At 26.1% G+C, this 12,926-nt stretch overlaps 1 protein-coding gene across 1 annotated transcript in view; it reads right to left on the reverse strand.

The window, feature by feature from the left end:
- Positions 1 to 12,926, reverse strand: part of LOC128966178 (nephrin-like) — a 45,529-nt gene that overhangs the window by 9,756 nt on the left and 22,847 nt on the right. The window contains exon 2 of the mRNA XM_054312992.1: positions 809 to 1,147. Within this exon, the coding sequence (XP_054168967.1) occupies positions 809 to 1,147 (339 nt within the window). The remainder of the gene's footprint in view (positions 1 to 808; positions 1,148 to 12,926) is intronic.

Consider the following 12,926-nt stretch of genomic DNA (forward strand, 5'->3'; position numbering starts at 1 on the left):
AGAGGTGTAATATATTTTATTATAATATATATTGTATAATAATTTTTCGCATACAGTTTACGACATTTAGTTTATTTTCTATATATATATATATATATATATATATATATATATTATATATTATAATGAACTATAATTTTTCAAGTATTTTTAGTATTTTCATCATTGATTTATGTATTGAAATGTTTTTTTATTATATGTGTGTGTGTGTTTGTATTGGTTGCACATTATATTATTATTGTTATTAATGTTATTTTTGCTATTTATTTTATTTATAACAATCACTACAATATACACTACTATTTTTATATATATATAATAAAAATTATGAATGAATTTATTATATATATATATAATTTATATAATACTGTTTATACAGTATATGAAACACGCCTTTAATGTTATTTTTTTAGTTTTATATCTCATTTATATATAATATATAAGTTATATCTTTCTATATTACTGTATATAATGTTTGGTTAATTTTGTTATATATATATATCATTATTATAATATAGCATATATTGATTGATATATTAATTTATATATATATATATAGTTATTTAGGGATTATTATGTAATATATTAAATCGTTTAGATTTTTTTAACCCAAATAATTGATAACACATTTGGTAATAATATTTTTATTTTTTTTGGTTCATATATCATATCTGTATTAAATTCCCACTAAATTCCCACTAAATTCCCAACTAAATTCCCAACTAAATTCCCAACTAAATTCCCAACTAAATTCCCAACTAAATTCCCACTAATTAAATTATTAAATATAAAAAAAATGTTTACAAACCAATAACATTGAGCTTAAGTATCCGGTTGACAGTCCGGGCCCGACGGAAGTCCACTCGACACCTATACTCGCCGCCATCGGCGCCCATAACCGGACTGATCCGCATATAAGCCATCGGATATGTTATATTGAAGACACCTCTCTGGCCGAGTATGTCGGCACTGGCAAAATGTTTGGCACTATCCAAATGTGTCGAACGGGCATCCACCGTATAAATCGGATTACCCGTATCATCCCTGTACCATAGTACCAGCGATACACCGTCATCATAGGTAGGTGGGGTTACATTGCACGGTAGGGCTACCATACCGCCGACCACTGCATTATAGGCTGGAAAGTCTAGTAGTCATATAAATATATTAATAAATTTTTTGAAAAAAATTTATTTTATTTTTTTTAGTATTTAAATTTGTTTTGTTTGTTTTGGTTGTATATATCATATACATGTAAGTAATGTTTGTGTGAACTATAAATTAAAATTTTTTCAAAAAAAACTTGAAAAGTTTTGTTTACTGAAATCTATAATGGCTTTTTGAGTCTGTCTGTCTGTCTGTCTGTAGCATTTTTTTTGCGAATTTTGAAATTCTGATTTCAGATTCGGTTAGAGGACTACTAATAATGTATTGAAAAGTTGCATCAAAATTTTGATATCTCTTCGGGAACATAAAAAAAATGGCGGCCAAAATTAAGAAATTTTTAAGAATTTTTTTTTAGGTATAGATTTGTATAAAGCATCAAAAACAAGCATAAGAAATATGCATTAAAATTTTGATATCTCTTCGGGAACAGAAAAAATGGCGGATTTGAGAAATATTTTCATGAAATCACCTTTATTTTTACTGTTTTAGATACAAATATTGACTTATATAATAAACTGAGCATATTGTATAAAAATATTGCGTCAACATTTAATATTGCGTCACTATTTAATATTGCGTCACTATTTAATATTGAGTCATTATTTAATATTGCATCACTATTTAATATTGCGTCATTATTTAATATTGCATCAACATTTAATATTGCGTCATTATTTAATATTGCGTCATTATTTAATATTGAATCAACATTATTATTGCGTCACTATTTAATATTGCGTCAACATTTAATATTGCATCAACATTTAATATTGCGTTACATTTAATATTGCATCACTATTTAATATTGAGTCATTATTATTGCGTCACTATTTAATATTGCGTCACTATTTAATATTGCGTCACTATTTAATATTGCGTCACTATTTAATATTGCGTCATTATTTAATATTGCGTCATTATTTAATATTGAAGCAACATTATTATTGCGTCACTATTTAATATTGCGTCAACATTTAATATTGCTTCAACATTTAATATTGCGTCATTATTTAATATTGAGTCAACATTATTATTGCGTCACTATTTAATATTGCGTCATTATTTAATATTGCGTCATTATTTAATATTGAGTCAACATTAATATTGCGTCAATATTTAATATTGCGTCACTATTTAATATTGCGTCACTATTTAATATTGCGTCATTATTTAATATTGCGTCATTATTTAATATTGAAGCAACATTATTATTGCGTCACTATTTAATATTGCGTCAACATTTAATATTGCGTCAACATTTAATATTGCGTCATTATTTAATATTGAAGCAACATTATTATTGCGTCACTATTTAATATTGCGTCATTATTTAATATTGCGTCATTATTTAATATTGCGTCAACATTTAATATTGCGTCAACATTTAATATTGCGTAATTATTTAATATTTTGTCAACATTTAATATTGCGTCAACATTTAATATTGCGTCAACATTTAATATTGTGTCAACATTTAATATTGTGTCAACATTTAATATTGCGTCAACATTTAATATTATAAATAAAGAGAAATTATTATTTCAAGTCTCATTTCGAGTTGAGCCGTCAAAGAGACAACATGTAAGTCTTACTTATTTTATTATTTCAATAATAATTAATATTATATTTAAAATAATTATTAAAAATTACTTTTATTTGTTATTTCATTAAACTGATAATAGTGTCAACATTAATATTGCATCAACATTTAATATTGCGTCATTATTTAATATTGAAGCAACATTATTATTGCGTCACTATTTAATATTGCGTCATTATTTAATATTGCGTCATTATTTAATATTGCGTCAACATTTAATATTGCGTCAACATTTAATATTGCGTAATTATTTAATATTTTGTCAACATTTAATATTGCGTCAACATTTAATATTGCGTCAACATTTAATATTGTGTCAACATTTAATATTGTGTCAACATTTAATATTGCGTCAACATTTAATATTATAAATAAAGAGAAATTATTATTTCAAGTCTCATTTCGAGTTGAGCCGTCAAAGAGACAACATGTAAGTCTTACTTATTTTATTATTTCAATAATAATTAATATTATATTTAAAATAATTATTAAAAATTACTTTTATTTGTTATTTCATTAAACTGATAATAGTGTCAACATTAATATTGCATCAACATTAATATTGCGTCAACATTAATATTGCGTCAACATTAATATTGTGTCAACATTTAATATTATAAATAAAGAGATTATTATTTCAAGTCTCATTTCGAGTTGAGCCGTCAAAGAGACAACATGTAAGTCTTACTTATTTTATTATTACACTTAATAATTAATATTATATTTAAAATAATTATTAAAAATTACTTTTATTTGTTATTTCACTAAACTGATAATAGTGTCAACATTAATATTGCATCAACATTAATATTGCGTCAACATTAATATTGCGTCAACATTAATATTGCGTCTACATTAATATTGGATCATTGTTTAATATTGCATCAACATTCCATATTTTTATAAATAAAGTGAAATTACTATTTCAAGTCTCATTTCGAGTTGAGCCGTCAAAGAGACAACATGTAAGTCTTACTTATTTTATTATTACACTTAATAATTAATATTATATTTAAAATAATTATTAAAAATTAATTTTATTTATTTCATTAAACTAATAATTGCGTCAACATTAATATTGCGTCAACATTAATATTGCGTCTACATTAATATTGGATCATTGTTTAATATTGAATCAACATTCAATATTATTATAAATAAAGTGAAATTATTATTTCAAGTCTCATTTCGAGTTGAGCCGTCAAAGAGACAACATGTAAGTCTTACTTATTTTATTATTACACTTAATAATTAATATTATATTTAAAATAATTATTAAAAATTACTTTTATTTGTTATTTCACTAAACTGATAATAGTGTCAACATTAATATTGCATCAACATTAATATTGCGTCAACATTAATATTGCGTCAACATTAATATTGGATCATTGTATAATATTGAATCAACATTCAATATTATTATAAATAAAGTGAAATTATTATTTCAAGTCTCATTTCGAGTTGAGCCGTCAAAGAGACAACATGTAAGTCTTACTTATTTTATTATTACACTTAATAATTAATATTATATTTAAAATAATTATTAAAAATTACTTTTATTTGTTATTTCACTAAACTGATAATAGTGTCAACATTAATATTGCATCAACATTAATATTGCGTCAACATTAATATTGCGTCAACATTAATATTGGATCATTGTATAATATTGAATCAACATTCAATATTATTATAAATAAAGTGAAATTATTATTTCAAGTCTCATTTCGAGTTGAGCCGTCAAAGAGACAACATGTAAGTCTTACTTATTTTATTATTACACTTAATAATTAATATTATATTTAAAATAATTATTAAAAATTACTTTTATTTGTTATTTCATTAAACTGATAATAGTGTCAACATTAATATTGCGTCAACATTAATATTGGATCATTGTATAATATTGAATCAACAATCAATATTATTATAAATAAAGTGAAATTATTATTTCGTCTCATTTCGAGTTGAGCCGTCAAAGAGACAACATGTAAGTCTTACTTATTTTAATATTACAGTTAATAATTAATATTATATTTAAAATAATTATTAAAAATTACTTTTATTTGTTATTTCATTAAATTGATAAGTGTCAACATTAATATTGTCAACATTAATATTGTCAACATTAATATTGCATCAACATTAATATTGCGTCAACATTAATATTGGATCATTGTTTAATATTGCATCAACATTCAATATTATTATAAATAAAGTGAAATTATTATTTCAAGTCTCATTTTGAGTTGAGCCGTCAAAGAGACAACATGTAAGTCTTACTTATTTTATTATTACACTTAATAATTAATATTATATTTAAAATAATTATTAAAAATTACTTTTATTTGTATTTCATTAAACTGATGTGTCAACATTAATATTGCGTCAACATTAATATTGCGTCAACATTAATATTGCGTCAACATTAATATTGGATTATTGTTTAATATTGCATCAACAATAAATATTATAAATAAAGTGAAATTATTATTTCAAGTCTCAGTTCGAGTTGAGCCGTCAAAGAGAAAACATGTAAGTAAAGCTTATTTTATTATTAGTGTTAATAATTAATATTATATTTAAAATAATTATTATCTGCTATTTGGTTTATTTATTTGTTTATTAATTATTGCGCAAATAATAATATTGTGTCACTAATTTATAGTGGGTTTACATTAATATTGCGTCAACATTAATATTGCGTCTCTATTTAACGTTGCGTCAATATTAATATTAACATTTAATATTATCTATAAAGTTATTTTGACTTTTTCTTATACATAATATATTTATTTTATATTAAAATATTTAAAGTTAATTACAAATAAATATTTTAGTAGATTCAAAATCATGTCTGATTCTGAAAACGAAGATTACTTAGATTCGAAAAAGCGAAAAAAATCTGCTGATAGACAGAGAATAGCTGATAAAAGACTTAAAGATAAAGAATCACGTGATCGTGAAAAAGAAGCCGACAAACAAAGAAAAGCTGATAAACGTCTCAAAGATAAAGAATCACGTGATCGTGAAAAAGAAGCCGACAAACAAAGAAAAGCTGATAAACGTCTAAAAGATAAAGAATCACGTGATCGTGAAAAAGAAGCCGACAAACAAAGAAAAGCTGATAAACGTCTCAAAGATAAAGAATCACGTGATCGTGAAAAAGAAGCCGAGAGACATAGAAAAGCTGAAAAACGTATCAAAGATAAAGAATTTCGTGATCTTGAAAAAGTAGCCGACAAACATAGAAAAGCTGATAAACAACTTCAAAATAAAAAAACACGTGATCTTGAAAAAGAAGTCAAAAAATTAATTAAAGTAAAAAATCAAAATAATTCTAATTTTAAGAAATTTGAAGATGCAAAGCTATTAGGTCCTACTGAAATCTGTTCGTGTTGTGGATGTTTATGGTTTATCACACAAATTCGTTCTTTCAACATAGTTAACTTCACAAAATTGAATGACAATGAGAAAGCACAAATCGATTTCTTTAATTTAAAAGAAAATTGTCATTTTTGCAATACATGTTATCAAGATATATTAAAGTCTAAAATTCCTCGATTATCTTTATCTCATGGACTGATGTTTCCAGAAATACCAGAATGTCTTAATAGTCTCAATGATTTAGAAGAAAGAATGGTGTCCGCAAGAATAATATTTGAAACAATATTACATTTACCAAAAGGTGGACAGTATAAAATGAAAGGAAATGTAGTTAACGTTCCAGTAGATCCAAATGCAATGCTTCCATTATTACCAAGAATTGACGATGAATTGCACATTATAAGAGTACAATTAAAAAGACGTATTAATGATCCACCTCGATTGGATAACAAAGACTTGTATAAAACTGTTAGACCACACGAATTAAAGCAAGCACTTAATTTTTTAATTAAACAAAGTGCCTATATAAATGCTGGTGTTAAACTAAAACATGACTGGTATAAACGATTTCCCAAAGAGTTTTCTCAAATAAATGAATCAGAAGAAGATAAACTAACTAATAATATTATTAATGATGACGATGATATTGTTGGATGTTTAGATACACTTTTGGATAGTGATGATCCACAAGTTGGAGTAGCATATGCTCCTGGAGAAGGAAAAAAGCCTTTAAATATTTTGATTGACATTAATGCTGCATCGTTGGCTTTTCCTAAGCTTTTTGCTGGCCAAGAGCGTCCGTTAATTACTAAAACTATGAAATTTTCAGTAGCAGATTACGCAAAATCAGAATTAAGAAGACATGATCGCCGTTGTGCTGAAAATATTCCTTATCTTTTTTTTACATTTAAACGAAAGCAATGGAATGAGGCTATAAGTGCTACAAATATTTTTAAAAGAAAAATAAAAGGACAAGCGGAATGGTCAGTTAATGATGCGTTGGACAGCACAAAAGTTAATAAAGCTATTGCATCAGACAAGGCATTTAAAAGCATGTCCAAACTTAGGACAAGTCCTTCTTATTGGGAACAAAAGCGTGACGAAACCATAGCAATGATAAGACAACTTGGATTGCCAACTTTATTTTTCACTTTATCCGCAGCCGAATCATCTTGGGATGAACTACTTGTAATTTTAAGTAAAGTTTTAAATAATATGTCAATAACATTAGAAGAAGCAAATAATCTTCAAAGAGACGAAAAGTTATCATTAATAAGACGTGATCCTGTGACGTCAAGCAGATATTTTGAACACAGATATCGAAATTTTTTCAATCTAATTATAAAACCTGGAGTAGCATTTGGAAATAAACGTGTTATCGAAAGTTATTATAGAGTTGAATTTCAACATAGAGGTTCGCCGCATATACACGGTCTTCTTTGGCTATCTGATGCACCAAAATATGACAAAAATAATGATAAAAGCAATGATGATGTTATTAATTTTATTGATGAAATCACATCAACATCTACAACAGCTTATTACGAAACGGATGATGAAGAAGATACACAATGCGTTGATGAGGATACAACAAATCTCATTAATACGGTGCAAATACATCGACATAAAGATAATTGTCTTAAAGTAAAGAACACGTGTCGTTATCGATTTCCTATGCCGCCAATGGATGAAACAAAAATATTAAAACCATTGGATGAAAATGTTTTAGATAAAGACCAAAAAAAACATAAAGACAACTGTAGTTCTATTCAAAAATTAATACAATCATTTGATGAAAAAGAAAACAAAAATATAATTAACTATATGTCTTTTGACGATTTTCTTAAAATGACCAAATTGTCATATACCGATTACATTGATGCCATCAGATCTTCAATCAAACGCGAAGAAATATTTTTAAGACGTTTACCTAATGCAGTCAATATCAACGCATATAATCAAATTTGGCTTAAATTATGGAGGGCTAATATAGATATACAATATTGTCTACATCCATATGCTTGTGTTAAATATTTATGTGCCTATATAAGTAAATCTATGCGTGGGATGTCGTTGTTATTAAAGCAAGCATCAGAAGAAGCAAAGAAAGGTAATAAAACAATTCAAGAACAAGTACGACATTTAGCCAACACTTTAGTTAATGGAACAGAAATATCAGCTCAAGAAGCGGTATATCACGCTTTAAGTATGGATATTTCTCGAATGTCAAGAGTAACAATGTTTATAAATAATGGCCCACCAAATGAAAGATTTCAAATGTTGAAATCCCGTAAAGATTTAGAAGAAATGCCAGGTGACTCAAAAGATATATCAATTAAGGGTCTTTTAGATCATTATATGGCGAGACCAGTGATAATTGATATAGTTAATAATTTGTGTTTAGCTGAATTTGCTGCGTCATATAATTATTGCAAATCAATATCTTCTAAATTACTCGAATCAAATAAAATTGACTTTGACTTCGACGATGAAGAAACTAACGATGAAAGCGATATAAAAACTTCATTACCAAACATTATAATTCTTCAAAATAATATGGGATTTATGAAAAAAAGACAAAAAATGAAAATCATTCGCTACAAAAAATATAATAAACAAAATGATTCGAATAATTATTATCGTTCAATGGTAATGTTGTTTTTTCCTTGGATTGATGAAGAAAAAGATCTTAAAGATGACAAATGCAAAGATTTATATGAATCTAATATCGATACAATTAAAGCAAATTTGAAACTATTTGATCCACAATTATTAGAAACTGAATTATTCAACGTCATTAATGCTAATGATAAAGAAAACGATGCAAACGATATAAATGAAAATTCTAATGATGAAATTTCAAAAGATCATGAAATTTTAAATATTAGATCACCTATTGCTAATATTTTTGATGAAACAGACGAATCAAAAGAAAGCACATCCAAATCTTATATTGATAAAATCACTGTTCCAAAAATAATAGATGAAGATGAGTATAGAAAAATGATGAGATCATTAAATATTGAGCAACGCAACATTACAATGGATATTCTACATCGATTTAAAACAGGCAAAACGCCATTTAATATAATATTAATGGGATCTGCTGGTGTTGGTAAAAGTCATGTGCTTAAATGCATTTATCAGTCAATAATTCGCTTTATAAACACAATACAAGGAACAGATTTGGATTCAATCAAAATATTGATAACTGCATACACAGGAAAAGCAGCATGGAATGTTGATGGAATAACATTACATGCAGCATTAGCTTTTCCACATCAGCAAATATCTGGTGGAAATTTGAATAAATTGTCTGCCGATACTTCAAATACAATGCGCTGTAAATTAAAAGATTTAAAACTATTAGTTATAGACGAAATAAGTCTTTGCAGTAATAAAATATTTAACTGGATCGACAAAAGACTAAAAGAAATATTTCAAAATACTTTGCCATTCGGTGGAATTTCCATACTATTAATTGGAGATCTTCATCAAGCAAAACCAGTTGGTGGTGGATGGCCATTTAAAGAATCAAAAGATGGATATAACGCTATAATCGGTCCTTATTTATGGAGAAAATTCAAATCATATGAATTATCAATAGTGATGAGACAAAAAAATGACATTTATTTTGTTGATTGTTTGAATAGACTTGCAAAAGCTGCATTAATTGAAAATGACATTAAATTACTTAAATCTCGATTTAATGTGGACGATTCTTGCAAAAATAAATCAGTTTGTCTATATTATACTAATAATGAAGTTGCATTGCATAATACAAAAGCGATCGAAGATAAAGTGGGTGAATTACTTAGTAATAAAGCTATTGATGACATAAGAGGATACCGGGATATAAATGAGAGACAAAAAATTATTGACAAAATTGAAAAATTGACATATCAGGATACAAATGGCTTAATGAACAATATAAGTTTCAAAATAGGATTAAAATACATGATTACATGTAATGTTGACGTCTCAGATGGTTTATTTAATGGTGCTTTTGGGACATTAATGAGAATTGATAAAGACAAATATACATCAAATATCAATACAATATGGTTACAATTTCCTAAAAATTCTGGATTAGAAATTCGCCGAAAGTACATGGAATATATTAAACAAAATTTTATTCCAAACAATTGGACACCAATAGAACCAATAAAAAAAGATTTCCAAATGGGTGGCTTTCTTAATGTTCACGTAACACGTTTACAATTTCCACTTGTGTGTTGTGAAGCCATGACAATACATAAAAGTCAAGGATCAACATTTGAACAAGTTATTGTTAATTTAACAAAACATTTACCTCGAGAGTTAATTTATACAGCATGTTCTCGAGTTAAATCAATTAATGGATTATACCTGGATGGAGATTTTAAATTAATTGAAAATCTAAAGCCAAGACAAAGTGATATGGAAATTTTCAATGAAATACAAAGATTACAATCAGAAGCAAGACTTCAAATGATAATTAAACCTTTAGAATGCTCAATACGAAAAGATTATGCAATTACTTATTTAAATGTTCAGTCAATCAGAAAAAACATTTTAGATTTACAATATGATGACAACATATTGGCATCTGATTTGTTAATTTTAGTGGAGACACGGTCAAAATGTCAATACAACTTATTACCTAATATTGGACAAATGTCAGCAATAAGTCATGTTTACTCTGAAAATTCTACAATTGCAATTGGAGGCGTTGCAATATATGCTAAAAACTCTAACAACGTATCAGCTATATGCTCATTAATTGATAGCAATGATAAATCTAATTGGCATTATGAAATCTCTTGTGTCAAATTTAATAATATTGCAGTTGTTGGAGTTTATTTATCAACTCGTCTTCCATTTGATACACTCAAAAGTTTACTAAACAACATTGAAAATAAGACATCTAATTTTGTTCATATAATACTATGTGGCGATTTCAATATAGATTACTGTTCGAAAAACGGACAGACATTACTTAATTTTACTATGAAAACATTTAATTTGAGATCATTAATACCAGAAAATGTCTTTACAACTAATTATCGAAGTCAAATTGATTATATTTTTACAAATAATTGGAATGATAAAATTTATCAATATGACTTTTATGGTAGCTATCATATACCATTTTGGATTGATGTTTGCATTGACGTATCTATAACTGACATAAGTTCTCAATCAAGTGACTCATCAACTAAACAAGAAAATGATTTGATAAAGCCATTAGCAAAACAAAGCAAAATTTCTGAAACAATGTCAGAAATTCTTTTAGATGACATTAAAGAGTCTTCAGTTACAATTACAAAACTATCTAAAGAAACAATTCAAGATTATTTGAAAGTGAAAGATTCAAAAGTATCTGCTAAAAAGTTATCACAAGAAGATATAGAAAAGTACACGCAATTACAAGATAATCAAATTTCTAATATTTGGCTTTCAAAGACATACAACAATTATCTACATGAAGATCTTATAACAAGTGATTTACGATTACTTGATGGATCAGAAAACAATGGATGGCTAAACGATTCTCTAATTACAAATGGAATGGCTGTTATTTTTAACAATCAAGCTAATAATAATAACTTACTTAATTTTCAAACTTCTTATCGTTTTCAACAAAATTATCCATATTTAAAACCTAAGTATTATTTCACTAATGTTGGACAAGAATTACACCATATTGTTAACACTGGTAACCATTGGATTTACATCAATGTTCAATATACATCATCAACAACAATTACATGTAATGTTTATGATTCGGTTAACACATTAACTGTTAGCGAATTAATTGTACGCGTCGCAAGTGCACATATAAGACAACTCGACATAACACCTCAATTAAAATATCAATTTTGGCGAGTAACAAAACAGCCAAATTCTAATGATTGTGGTGTTTATGCTTTAATGAATATGGCATTAAATATTTCTGGTATTAATCCAAGTTCAATAAGACTAACTGAAAATAGTTTCAATTTGCGTCAAAGATTACAAAGATGGTATGAATCTGGACAAATTTCATTGCCAATTACTCGAAATACCGAAGCAAAATCCAAATACATAACAATACCAACTCTACATTGTTTGTGTTCGAAAACATTTAATAATAATATGATTCGCTGTACACAATGTGGTGAAAGATTTCATCAAAATTGTCAGCAGGATAATAACACAACACAAAGCAATTTTGTTTGCACAAAATGTGTTGAACCAAATCAAGATATTTACGATGTATTGTAAATCATAAATCTATATATAACATTTATTATATCCTTTTTTTAAATATACTTTTGTATTTAATATTTGATGTTTAAAATAAAATTAAAATTTTATATAAATGTGGTTTATTTTTTATAAATGACAATTAATTTGCGAACATAATATTTTATACCGTCAAGTTTTTTTTCTGATAATGCTTTCTAGCATTCTTAACTGGTTTTATAATAAAAAAACTATATATAAATATTTAATATGATTTTAGATTTGTATGATATTGTTGTTGTTGGAAAAATAGTAATAGTTTTTTTTTGAAATTATTATTATTATTATTGTGATATTATTTTGCTAACACAATACAAATATAGTATATTTTTTTTGTTGAAATTATTATTTTATTTTTTTGAAATGCAATTTTTCAATCATTCTCTCTCTCTCTCTCTCTCTCTCTCTCTCTCTCTCTCTTTAAATAAATAAATATCTAATTAATAATTTAAAAATGTTTAGATAAATGTTTATAGATTTTGATGTTTGAACTATTTTTTTG

The sequence above is a fragment of the Oppia nitens genome, unplaced genomic scaffold, assembly GCF_028296485.1.
Source record: "Oppia nitens isolate AA-2021 unplaced genomic scaffold, nextdenovo-longstitch-racon4-pilon3 scaffold19_pilon_pilon_pilon, whole genome shotgun sequence".
NCBI classification, from domain to species: domain Eukaryota; kingdom Metazoa; phylum Arthropoda; class Arachnida; order Sarcoptiformes; family Oppiidae; genus Oppia; species Oppia nitens.